The following is a 14183-nucleotide window of genomic DNA, read 5'->3' as shown; positions in this document are numbered from 1 at the left end:
TTAAACTACATTGTTCAGAATGTTGATAAATCCTAGCTACGATACTTTAGGTATACAATGACGACCCTCAATATATTAATATTTTTAATATGAATTATGTTCATCAATTTTAAGATGAACGAATAATTACAACTAAATCTCATTATTTTAGTCTCCATAATTGTTAAAGAGTTAATAACTATTTCGTCGAAATCTGTTTTCATTTAACTTCAAAATGTAGTCACATAGTTCTTATTCGGAAAAAATGGTCCCAACATTCTGAATTGGAATTCTTAATGATGATCAAAAATCATAATATTCCTTGATAATACTGATATCACTAATTTGCAAAATCTGTAATATTTCTGTGATTTATAAGTGCAGAAGATAAATACACGCATCAGTATTCCATTTTTTACAAAGTGAATCATGTCGTAACAAGAAATTCTCAACAGTTGTTTACACATATTTGTTACTGTTATTGTTGTTGCTGAGTAAACGAAGACGCAAATTTTAATTCCAGCTAAATTAAACAAAGACAATTCAAAAGAAATGGTGTGAGAATATAACAGTTTAGTCTATGTCATGAAAGTTCATGGAGATAATGTTGAAACCAATAATGATGACTTTTTGGTAGGATAGGGTTGACAAAACAAAGATACTTTCGTTGAGGTTCATTTATCGACTAAAAACTGATAGCAAACTTATTGATATTCAGTTTTGATGGGAGGGTTAGTTTTCGTTAAGGTATAGCAATGAGTTAAAAAATTGAGACGAGACCTTTCCTAACACTATACATATATTATAATCAGCGTGAATTTCTAGTTGGGACGTTGATGAATTACATCAAATAGCTCAATCCTAAAAAACTAAAAATATTTAATGGTTAAATCTATGATTTATCAAAAAGCATCAGGATACTTTCATAAACTCATCAGAATATTTAAACCGTTTTAATATATAAAAGTGGTCCTTAATTCCCTTAACTAAATTACTGACACTTTAAAAAAACATTTGTAAGCTGGTCTATAAAACGAAGACAAACTACATTTCGCTTCACCTGTTACTTTTTTATGTTGTGAAGTTAGCAACAGGGAAAGTGTTACAGTAATAGCATTTTGTACTGATCAGATCTACATTACATGAAATCAGAACTAAATTAAATGTATTACTGCGAAGACCTGGTAAAGAGAAAAACAATTTTTCAATGTTCGCATACATTTTATTTAGTATGACATAGATTGTGTTTTTTATTAGTTAGGAATTGATTTTATAAAAAGTTGAAGTAAAAATGTCGACTTTTTCTTTATTTTACTCCATCGAAGAAATACGGGAAACGTTATGCAGCTAACAGTACAACTAAGACAAATACCAAGCTAAAACTGAGCACTAAATGCACAGCAAGAAGAAAGTATTTGATTACCCATAACTGTAAATGAAAAGAACAACATGAATTTTTATTTTGCTCACAATGAATTTTTTTTACCTGACATTCATTCTGTAAACACGAACATTTTAAAAGTAGAGAAATATCTAACGTTTAATAAAAATAATACACGATCCAATGATAAGTACAGGGATTATTCAACCCACGATGCTGCTTACACAATTTACAGGATGAGTGATTTTGACATTAGATAAGTCATCATTCAATATTACGAATTACAAAAAGTTTATAAGTTCTACTAGCAGTGTTCATGTAATACTATTATATTTTACTTAAATAACAATAAATGTTTGGTTTTTAAAGGGGGAACGTTAGATTTCAACCTAAAGAACTCACTTATCTTCCGGCAATATTATGATTACTGAATGTGCAAAGCATACGTTAATATATTATACTACGTTTTATACCATTAAAGGCTCACGTTAGTGTTTAATTGCTATTCATAAGTCAATCAAAACAGTTCCCAACGAAATATTATATATTAGGTTGAAATTCACTTTTAGTGGTGGTAAAAAGTCATATCAATCGATGGATATTTTTATCAACAGTAATAAAATCGCCTTCATATAATCCACAAATAAAAGTTCTTTTTAACAAAAACTTGTTCGTTCGAAAAGTATGGAGTGAGGGTAAGGACTGAAAATATAGCTTCATAAATGAAAACATGCTTTTTGTATAAACTCTAAACAACAACAACACTCATCATGTATTTTAAAATACCTATTAACTTCTATATTTTATTTTTCTGGTTAGCGTGCCTGAGAAAATAGTCGACATCGTTCGGAATTTATACGACGGACTACAGTGCAAGGTCGTACATGGAGGACAGCTGATAGATACATTCCAAGTGAGGACCGCAGTCAAACAAGGCTGCATACCCCCCTTTCCCCTTCCTTCTGGTGGTTGATTGGATTATGAAGACCTTCATTTCTGAGGTGAAACACGGAATATAATAGACAAGTTGGACTCAACTAGACGATTTGGACTTCGTAGATGATCTAGTTTTTCTATCCTATACAAACCAACAAATGAAGGTCAAGACAGACAGTGTAGCAGCAGGCTGTACAGCGGTAGGTCCCAACATACATAAGCGATTAAACAAGATCCCTTGATATAAAACGATGAGCACCAACCATATCAAATTTGATGGAGAAGTTCTGGAAGAGGTGGAAACATTCACGTACCTAGACAGCATCATCAATCAACAAGGAAGATGTGGTAGAGATGTTAAAACACACGTTGGTAAAACAAGGGCAGTATTCTCTCAATTAGAGAACATATGGAACTCAAAACAACTGTCAACCAATGTCGAAGTCGCAATCTTTAATACGAACGTGAAGACAGTTTTATTGTATGGAACTGAAACGTGGAGAACTACTACAACCATCAACAAAAATGTACAGGTATTTATAAACAGTTTTCTACGCAAGATACTGCAGATCTATTGGCTATATATCATCAACAACGATCTACTGAGGTAGAGGAAAAACTAACTTTCAAGTGAAGAGAAAATTAGGAAAAGACTCTGGAGGTGGGTAGGATATATATTGCAGAAGTCATCAAACTGCACCACTAGGCTAGCCCTAACTTGGAATCCTGAAGGGAAAAGGAAGGGAGGTAGGCCAAAGAACGCATTGCGTTGGGAATTAAATGGAGACATCAAAAGAATGGTTAGCAATTGGAAACAACTGAAGAGGAATTCCCAGAAAAGAGCTCAATGGAGAATGCTGGTTAGCGGCCCATACTCCTCCACGAGGGGTAACAAGCGTAAGTATTTAGGTTTTATTTGATTAATGCGTAACAGATTTTACGACTTCGCCTGATATATTAAAGTACGTACAAGCCTCTAAGTAGTGTTTGATTGACTGGCTGACATTAAAGTATTAGGCGTATTCAATATATCTTATGCTGATAAACAAATATATTTTAAAGAGATGAGTCCATATGAATTTTTCAGAGAAACGCTTGAAATAGAGATTTCTTTGAAAAGCCTGATGTTTAATAGCAGTATTTTCTACAGTATAACAACTGGATAATTTATGATTAAGATAATTTTTTGAAAAGTTACAAATATGTTAATTTAATAAAGTATCATAATCATCCATCCATGAGAAAAAAGATACTCATTCACTCGTTTTAATGCTATTACTCATGCAGAATACATAAAATATATTTCTTAACCTTAATCATATACAACTCAATTGAATGACACAGCTACTTAAAGGTTCTCAGCACATTGATTATTGTCACTACTGATAATCCAAAACTACGTTCCAATGTTGGATGAATGGTAAGCAGAGTTCTGAAATGCAACCCTCCAAAATAGTGGCTTTACATTGTATATGGATTCTAACGGTAACTAGTCAAGCTTCCGTTAGTTAGTAATGGTGGAATAATTTATCCACGAACTAAAGCTACTTTATAGGAATTTAACGAAGATAACTGACATGGATTTTACATGATTACAAGCTGTGAATCATCGACAGTAATATAATTCCCCATAGGTCATTAAATCTCATTTTATAAAGTGAAATGATTATTGTCATAAAATCCATTTTCAATATTATGTGATCATATATATGTGTGGTGACATAGGTTAACACATAAATTCTGTTGCCGAAATTCGACTAGTTATTATTATCTAAAAATTATGTAGTCTAACTTCATATAACTGTTCAAATTCCAAACAACATACAACAATTCTGTGAATTTAAGTAATGAACTAATTTAAGCGAGATCACCGTTAAGAATCTGGAAGCACTGGACAATTGTTTCATTTTAGTATGAGACTCTTTAAAGGTATGCATCAACCAGCCAAGCCCAGGACTTTCGGTCGCGAGCATGAATGCCTAATCTGTAGACCACTGAACGAGCATCCAATAAGTAGCTTCAAGATGTAGCTACTGGAGTTCTAGTGAAATTCAATCATTTCAGGTGTGAAACAGTTATCCACAGTAGGCAATGAATGAGGCTTGTGCAGTAATGTGAAATGGTCGAAGCTAGACACACACACACAGTTAGATGTTGGCTCAGCGGTTTATAGGTTAAGAGTTCATGCCACAGATCGAAGATCCTGGAATTGCTTCCAGGATGCAGAGTCGTCAGTGGTGCACACTGAAGAGGAATCCCTTATTATTGACGAAACAACTTTCTAGTGATTCTAGATTCTTAAATATAATTTTGCTGAGATAGATTCGTGACTTAAACTACGGGAACTCCTTAGTCTCTACAATTCTCCGTATACTAATAAATTAATTGTCAGCTTATAATTTATCATATATATATGAGATGGATTCCTCTTCTAATTAGTTTTTTTTATAAATGGATTGCCATGTCCAAATCAATTAAACGGTACTTTCCGCTTTTCTAATCATATGCTTAGAAAAATAATTAGCCGTCATTGAGTTACATGCAGGATGTGCTTGACTTTTCTAATATAATCCAACCAACCTGCATCATTATTACGTTTGGCTAAATAAAGTGAACTTACCGTATGGTTTTTGGTAATTTCTTTTGGTACACCTCTTTTGGGCCTTTGATTCTAGGGAAAACAATAATTATGACTCGTTAGATGAGAGTTATGTAGCCAAGGATAAAAAAAATAGTCGTGTTAATGTAGTTTATATGAAATAAAGGATAATAATGGGAATAATCTGTGAATGTTGCTTTCTTTATCCTAAACCAAATTACTACTCCTTTAAACGTTTCTTAAATATTTGTTTTTGTTGAAATAGCCCGTTTAGAAACTATAAATCTACCAATGTCCTCCCGTATACTCAGTATTAAATGAATTCTGCTAATTAAATTCATTAAACAGAATTCACCAATTGAGACATTGAATAAGAAAGATTGGTTCGGCGAAGACGCCTCTTTTCAGAGAATTCATTTTCAAAGCTTTACAGTCGCAAATACATATACCTATTTTTCAGGATGATAATAATTACAATAATAGTGATAATAAACTTCTGTTAGACATGGTAACAGTGAGGTAGGGTAAACAAAGGTATTTTAAAAAAATTTGAAAAGGGAAAATAATGGTAGTTTGACATTAAATAGGAATTAATTAATTCCTTGAAAAAGCTTGGACCAGATTGCCAGGCGAAACGTTGGATTTACTTCAAATTCATTCGCTGAGATTTTACAAATATATTATTCCTATTTAATGTCTTACATCAACTCGGCGCTCAAATACTGTAAGACTGTTCGCTCTAATTTAGACGAACGTTCTTATATAATGGTAGTTTGATTACTAAAGACTTTAAATATTCATCATAAAGATAGAGAAATTATCATTGGGGAAGGATGACTCAGCATAATAAGATAAAATGTTAAAATTGAGATGAAACGTAATCAGGAGGATCTTGGAAACAGAAGTAAACCAGTTATGTTTCTGTATGTTGGGTTTCCGTTTTTTCTGTAATTACATAAATAATAACGAGATTGACATCAGAATAAGGGAAACATATTTGAAGGAGTTACCACTACGTTGCGCTTGCAATGTACCGTCTTTCATTCAACGACGTAATTCATTGGTAAAAGGGTGGCATAGCAATGGGATCCCCTCTTGGTCAATTACTAGCAGATTGCTTCATCGCCAGTCTAGAAAACGACCGACTTAAAACGACTAACGAAAACTTCCACTTGTATAAAAGGTACGTAGATGATAGTTTTACCAATTTGTGACAACAAATATGATTTGAGTCAATTTCTAAAGACATTTTATAACTGTCATCCAGCAATAAATTTCACACTTGAAGTTGAAAATAAACTAAATATTCACGTTCTTGATGTGGAAGTGACAAGAAAACAAGACGAAATTCTAAAAAGGTCTATCTACAGGAGATCCATGTGGAATGGCCAACCATCAAGTTTCCACGGCTGGGTCCTCATCAGTCGAAAACGAGACCTATTAATATCACTCGCTACGCGAATACAAAAAATTTCTAGTCCTGAGGTTATAGATGACGAACTGGGCCTCGTGAAGGAAAAACTTATCAAAAACGGGTATCCTTCAATATTCATTGATAAAAGCATAAAGCTGAAACCACCCGAAACACAAGTAACTTCAGTCGAAAAGAAAACATTATACATGAACATCGACTTTAAAGGCGATAGAGCTACAAACATCTTAAGGAGGGGAATTTATGATTCTTCAGAACAAAATGCTCTTCGCAACAACGCTGCGGATGGTACCCCCCAGTCGATCATTGTTCATCAATAATCTTAAGGACAAATCATCTCATCTGACCAATTCAATTTACATTTACCAATTTGCCTGTTCATGTGGAGCCAGGTATATAGATCGTTGGGTGCGTACTTTATCCAAAAGAATTCAAGAACATTATCCGGTATGGCTAAGAAAAGGAGGAAACGGCTCAATAAGAAGTTCGATAATCAAACACCGTGTGAACAAAGATCACTCAATAAGATGAACTCTGTGTTCAAAGTCATCTACAAGGTAAGTAGGAGTCTTCCAAAGTCAATTGTTTTACATCTTCTTAGCATTGCTGAAGAAGTAGCCATACGTCTGGGAAAAATAGAATAGTGTGTCCAAAAGAGGTTGGTACAACCTCTTCTTCTACCATGGTCTTAATGTCTCATTTTACTCTTCATACTTTTCTTCCATTACAGCCATCTGCTTCTTCTTCCATCTTCTTCTCAAACCTTCTACGCCCAATTGGTTTGTTTCTGTTTCTATGATCCTCCTGATTACGTTTCATCTCAATTTTAACGTTTTATCTTATTATGCTGAGTCATCCTTCCCCAATGATAATTTCTCTATCTTTATGATGAATATTTAAAGACTTTAGTAACCAAACTATCACTAGTTTCCCTGTTTAAATTTTTTTTAAGTACCTTTGTTTACCCTACCTCACTGTTACCATGTCTAACAGAAGTTTATTATCACTATTATTGTAATTATTATCATCCTGAAAAATAGGTATATGTATTTGCGACTGTATATTTTTGAAAATGAATCAGATTTATAGCGGTAACGCAAAGCTACATGAATTGACCTTGGTAAGAAGCAATTTAAAAAATTCACTAACCTATTTTTCATGACTTTTTAGAACTATCATTAGCTACGATACGTTCGCGAGACTAAAACGAAAACTCTAACGAAAAATTCGATACCACACATAATCACTGTTTTCTCTCTTCTAGCTCAAACTACTCTAAATCTAGTGAAAAAAAATTGTTGAAGAAGAACAAAGAAGATAAATTTACGTCCATTTTTACCTAATCTGCATCAGTCAGTTTCCGTGATTATTAATAACAAGACTTATCACGAAAGCAGCCAACACTTAAATGTAAAATAACAGTGAAGATTATTAACCCATTGAAATACACTGACGCTCAATAAATTTCCGTCATATATGATTCAATGAAAACGAAAATGAATAAAATGTCGGTGAGTAGAATTCGCTTTAAAACCAACATGTGAATTTAGAACTTAATTTCTTTATAAATACTGAACCTGAGAATTTAGCGTCCCCAACAGGCTTGCATTCCTCTAAATCCAATAAGTTCAAGACATAGGTCGAGTAGTGAGTCTTGCCGGTTAACTATAGCATTTATCACTGATGTAACACTTTTGCAAACATAACTTCAACTGTAATGTGAAATAATTTATAGACATTGGAATCTTTAGTTGTCGGTTGTAATCTAAAAACAAAATTTGCAGAAAATAAGCAGTTTGATCCAATATTTAATTGGTACACTTTTAAATCCTTCCTTCAGATGCGAGTACACAAACTGAAAGCTTTTTCTTCATCTTTAAAAACGTGAGATCAAGCAATAGATTTTTTAAATCTTGAAAGTATTTCGCTTCTTTTATTGAGATTCTTGAATATAATACAATTATTTGATAGGATTATTGTTATATTACAAGGTGATAGAAGTTTTGCTGTTCTTATACAAGTTTATCGTTCCTGCAGATAGGTGAACTTATGTAGAATGATTGAAGTGTACTAATATCAATAGGTTTTCGTTGTTGCCAAAAATTTCACCTATAAAATTATTTAGGGCCTGAAAAAAGTGAATTTATTGAAAAGCCGATAAAAGTTACCAATTTTTTCTGGACACACACCTATTACAACAACTAAACAAAATTAACCTGCCAAACTATAAAATGAAGATATTCAGTATTTGAAAGTTGTTTTTTTGCTTTACGAAATCGATGATCTTTGAGAGTAATAAAATCTATATCAGAAAATTTCGTGATAACTTACAAGTTCTGTTCTATAGGGTTCTAAAAATGTGGCTCCATGTTTCGGATCCTGAAAAAAAATAATAAATTCCTTAACAAACGCCTTGCAGTGTTTTTTTTGTAGTGATAATCTTACGAAAATGCTTTTAGCAGTTAATTTTGCAAGTTTGCCTGTCTTACCACTCCGTGATAGTACTAGAAATATACTAAATAATAAAAATCTCGCATTACTTTAGATATATGATAGCTCAGAACAGCTGAAAGTTGCTCTGGGAAAGTTTCATTATCCAGTTCTTCGTCTTATAAAACTTCTAGTTGCCGTTTAATTTACATCCTTCTATCGAGACTTCGTAAAATGTATCTCAAAATCTTGCAGGATTAATTTCAAGATTGGGATTTTCCGATTTAAAGTTTTCATATCTTTGTTATTTTAGCGTTCTCAAGAAAAAAGGCTCCACGTCACTTTAACTCAATGAACAGCCTCATGTTCATATATATGATATAAAATTTGGAAATTATTTTTAGAAAACCATGCTTTTACATAGTGGTTTGCGTATGAATAGTTATTGTACCATTTATTTGTTTATTTATTTAACAAAGTAGGGCTTATAAATGACCGTAAGCAAACGAAGATCTTGTAAATAATGTACCCTACGAAGTTGGTATGGTATGATAAGTTAGTCTAAGATTGTGAACAAGCTTCTAAAAATATTTTTAACTCAGTTACTTACATAAGTATACTGATGTATTCTGACACCCAAGTGGAATTCTCGCGTCTACAGTAACTGAATGAATGGACTAAAATAATATATTTGGGACGAAAATCGTTCCTACCCGATAAGAAGCAAGGAGTGGCAGAGTATTTTGGGAAGCATTTTTAATGAAAAACGTCCACAGTCTAATACTTTCTTCTTCAAAAGCTATATCGGCTGCAAGAAACTCACAGTCCGATCTCGTAAAATGATAGATGATAATTTATTGAGAGTGATAATAATAGTCGGTAAAATTGAATATTCCAATATAGGCTGATTTGTGAGAACGAATAATGCAAAGAAGTGTAGAAAACGCTTTAAACCTTTTACTTTCGAAAATAATGAAGAATACCAGCATCTTTTTTGAATTTTAACCCCTAACAATTGAATCTTGCTACGATTAATTTAATGATTAAAAAACTGTATTCTTTGCCTTTATAAGGGCAAAAACGAAGACTTCTCCGAAGTGACTGAAAAAATAAGTGTGCTAAGTAGCATTAAAGATAGTGTAGACTCCGTAGCTATTAAATGAACTGCAAATTAACGTTTCAGCAACTCACACTGTCAAATCACTGCTAATGTTGTGTTTATAACGTAAATACAAGCTCGTAAGTTATCTGCATTTGGTTGCCAGTATTCATTTTCAAGATACCAATAAAGTTTTTCGAAATATCAAAAAACAATTTTCATCTAATTTCATAACGACTAGACAAAATATGTGCAGTTGCCTTTAGACGTATTGATAAGTAAAGCTTGTAAATAATAATCTGCGAAGATGATCCGGAAATTCTAATATCTTGTGTAGTCACTATTGTAATCTAGAACAAATGAGTCTCTTCAACCTCCATAAGCCGAGAAACAAAAACTTATTATCTAACAATGTTCGTTTCAGAATTATTCAGCAGCAGTGCAATATTTACAGTTTGATAAATCTTAAAGGCTAAATATTCCATCTAAACAACGATAAATTTACTGATTTGAAGCTCAACTTGTTAGCTGAGGATGTAATATCATCTTAATCGGTTATTTAATCGTAATTAGTTCAGATTCAATCAATAAAACGAACATCTCAACGTAGTTAATATTATTGCTAATATTTGAAATATAAAGCAAATTTTGGTAAAACAGTTCTGAATTCTGATAAACTCTTGTGACCTGAGTTACATATTTAAAATATACTCATTGTTCTTGCTAAACTTCCTGAAAATCAGACTGATTCGTCGTCATTTTTCAAAAAGCAATAGTAAATCAATTGTATTCAACGAAGCTATTCAGGAATAATTTAAAACTAACAAACATCAACTAAAGCTATGTTTGAAAAATACAATGCGACAACTGATTTCAACGTATATTATAGCACAGATAAACGTAATATGATCTAGATCCTAGAATACAAAGTGAACATAACGTCACGCTTTATAAAACTAAGTGTTTTGGACTCACACTATTTCAAATTAAAACAGCTTACAAGATGGTAGACTTCACTGACCATCAAATATCTCTTAATGCTAAAAATGTTTAAAATCGTTTTATGATATAATAGCACCTAAGGAGTAATATGCATTACGTTGTTCCCTTAAAAAGAACTCGGCTATTACAGTAAGGAATTTTGCAGTTTTGGTGGCATCTTGAGATCAAAATAGATTAATAACATAAAAAACGTAGATTTCCAAAACAGAAGATCCAGCCTTTTGTATCGAATGTAATCTGGAAGCTAAAATTCTTCAAATACACACTTCAGTTAATCCAAATCGAAAACTAATCATTATGAACCTTTTTGGTCTGCCCGTTTGGATTATGGAGGGAAAGAAAAGAGTTTTAACGGGAAACCATGTTGTATTGTTTTAAAGAAAAGTAGTATATGGGGTAACCCTGAGAACATTTGTATTTGAATAGTCAGATATAAAAACACTGGAGCAAAAGTAGACATCACTGAATTTTTGAAGGCAAAAAATGTTAATTTAATCACTGTTTTAAAATCTGTTTTTGGATTTGTAGTTCAAGTGGTACTTTAGACATTTTTACAAATAATTATTCTGGAGCCTTGGACTTAATTTTATCTTAGTTCAGCAAATAGGCTTGTAGATTTAGATTTTATGGAATGATACTTACTTCCAGTCGATACGTTACCGGTTTAACTAAAAAGAAGGTTCTCCTTATAGAGCGTTTGCTGGTAACAAGGACGGTACCCAAGTAGTAAGCTATTTAATGGCAAGCTGGAGATGACACTTTGATGGCTTTTCAAACAGTCAACAGATATTTACATGTTTCTGTGATACTATATGGTAGATGACTTTTGTTTGATATTTGTCTAACTTTATTAATTCAGTGTTGCTACAACTGTATCTTAGTGCATATCCAGGTCACCAAACTGTAATCAGTCCTCAAATACTCTAGGTACCCTACTCAAGAAAAGAAATAGGGAGCTTGGTTTTCGGATATAGTGGTCAAGCACTGATGTACTAGAAAACACAGAATTGCATATAGTTACAGTGCGGAAAACAAAATATAGGATTACTGAATTTTATGGACTTTAAAAAATGACTTGATGAAATAGTAGAAAACTCTGACAACTTTTTCGGAGAACCAATTATTAATTTATTCAGTTCCTGTATCTCAAAATAAAATATTGTGACATTAAAAGATATTTTCCTGTACTTATCACATCACGTTAAGCGTAGTAAAAACTAATCTAGGGAGAATAAAAGTTTCATAATCGTTAAAATAAGACTTTTACTGGTATTGACAGAATTATTGATCAAGTTACGGAATTTTCGTGATTTCACATGATGTTTTCATTCACTTTATATTTTTCATTTGAAAAGGAAAATATTATGAGGATTTTCAAGTTTTTTCAGAAGTGTCTGTCATATCAAATTTTTATGAGAATACGCTTCCGATAACAAATTCCCTTAGAATGGCAAGAGCGTTGACTAAAATTCTGAAACTCATGAAATATTCGTAATGATGGTTTATTAAAGGTGACATTTCTCGTAGTATCTCATAAAAATTATCTTCAGATTTATCACTGAATTTAAAAAGATAGATTCGTTTGTGGCTTACTGCTGCACAAAGTCTACTGTGCCTGCCTATACGTTTCAAGTCAATGTTTATTATACATAGCTGCCCTAGAAACAAAGTAAACTCAACTTCTAACGATCACATACGTCCGAACCACACTAATTTACGGGAACGATAAAATTTGGATTTTACTCTTGCAAATGTTTCCGTTGTTTAGAAGACTCTGTGTAAGATTAAATAAACATATGATTAGATGAAATCAGCAGTAGTGATAAAAGCAAACTACTCACTAAAACAAAGCGGATGAAGGCCCATAGTATATTGTATAAAACTATCGATAATTTTACATAGTTTTTTAAACACTGCCGGATTCAGGAAACTGAGGGACGATATTTCCGTCACTGCTAAAAAGATATGCAGTTAATTCAAATTTCAAAAGTTTCATCGAAATGCTAGGGATTTGCGTAACTCATTCAGTCTTATTACAAGGATAACTAACAGTAGTAATTTTAAAGGGGTATATCATGATAGCTTAACTCATTGTTCGGTGGCCAAAAATGGCTTTTTCTAAAATAAGCAAATATATCACAATGCTGCAAAGTATAAATCAATAAATTTCGACAGTTCCTAAGCGTAACCATGGCATAATTAGCAGCACCATAATTAGCAGTCTCATCTCGCACTCTGCTTTTACCATTTCTTAAACGTTTCATTAAATGTATAATAAAATTGCTTCTCCCTTCTCATGATTAAAGGAGTTTAGACTTGTATTTTCTAGACAGTTGAGATATAGAACAACGTACTAATTATCTGATTCATCATGTCAGTAGGTATTATACGAGAAATGAGATAAAATTTTAGACAAAAATACACGAAACCACTCGAAATGGAAAATCTCTCCCTAGTTTAACTTACTTCGGCAATTTGAGCGAGCAGTTTGTCAGCCTCATCAGCTTGAATGCTTAGAATTGACTGGACAACTAATATAAATGTGATCATGGGTAAACTCAGGGTCTTCACATTTACTTTTGACATTTTTTCCGAGTTTATATCCAATAACTTCAAGAGTTATTTCGACTATGACGTTAAGAACAACAGTTAATGCAAAAAGTGTCGAATATATTTTTGATGAACAAACACCATATCCCAAGACTGGCATCTGTAGTCCAATTAAGGCCGTCGGGACTGCAAGCATCTGTGACAAAATCCCAGCTACCTGATGAATATATTTCGTAATAGCTCTCTGACGACCGCTTGTCGTGCAGAGAAACCATGCAACAATAGGCTGAACCCTCTATTAGTACAATTTACACCTACATTTGAGAAAGTAAGCACAATGATTGCAAATCCACATGCTGGGTGAGCGCTGAAAGGAAGATCATTCAAATTTGAGTAGCCCATAACATGTACAACAATAATCATTAGTGCCAACAAAACGAATACAAGAGTGAATGACTGCAGAATAACGTGAAACTGAAACCAGTAAGCGAAGTTATTTATTGTCCGACCTGGCCAACCTTTCTTGAAGTGCCTTGAAATGATGATTGCATTTGGGTTACAGAAACCCCATGCTAAGATCATTAAACACGCATGAGCTTTCACATCAGAGGGAATTCTATGTCTTCAAAAATAAATAACTATTAGATTTCGATTTACCCCGATGCGTAGTAATAGTTGTATTGGCTACCATAATTATTATACGAAGAGTTCATTGGACGACAATATCTAGTCAGTTACTTTATATTCGTGGGTCATAGTTTTCGCTGAAAAATAA

General features: G+C 32.8%; 1 protein-coding gene across 1 annotated transcript; it reads right to left on the bottom strand.

The window, feature by feature from the left end:
- Positions 1-4823: 4823 nt before the first annotated feature.
- Positions 4824-14135, bottom strand: Smp_127270 (hypothetical protein; the record flags this gene model as incomplete). The annotated part of the gene is made up of 6 exons (XM_018792689.1): positions 14066-14135; positions 13727-14030; positions 13436-13694; positions 13325-13389; positions 8659-8706; positions 4824-4967 (listed from the first exon to the last, which is right to left on the bottom strand). The coding sequence occupies exons 1-6, from the start codon at positions 14119-14121 to the stop codon at positions 4824-4826; spliced, it is 876 nt and encodes a 291-aa protein (XP_018644123.1). The 5' UTR covers positions 14122-14135.
- Between the last annotated feature and the right edge of the window lie 48 nt (positions 14136-14183).

This window comes from Schistosoma mansoni (genome assembly GCF_000237925.1).
Source record: "Schistosoma mansoni, WGS project CABG00000000 data, supercontig 0187, strain Puerto Rico, whole genome shotgun sequence".
Taxonomy (NCBI): Eukaryota; Metazoa; Platyhelminthes; class Trematoda; order Strigeidida; family Schistosomatidae; genus Schistosoma; species Schistosoma mansoni.
The sequence above is the reverse complement of the archived record's forward strand: the minus strand, read 5'-3'. Positions and strand labels throughout refer to the sequence as shown.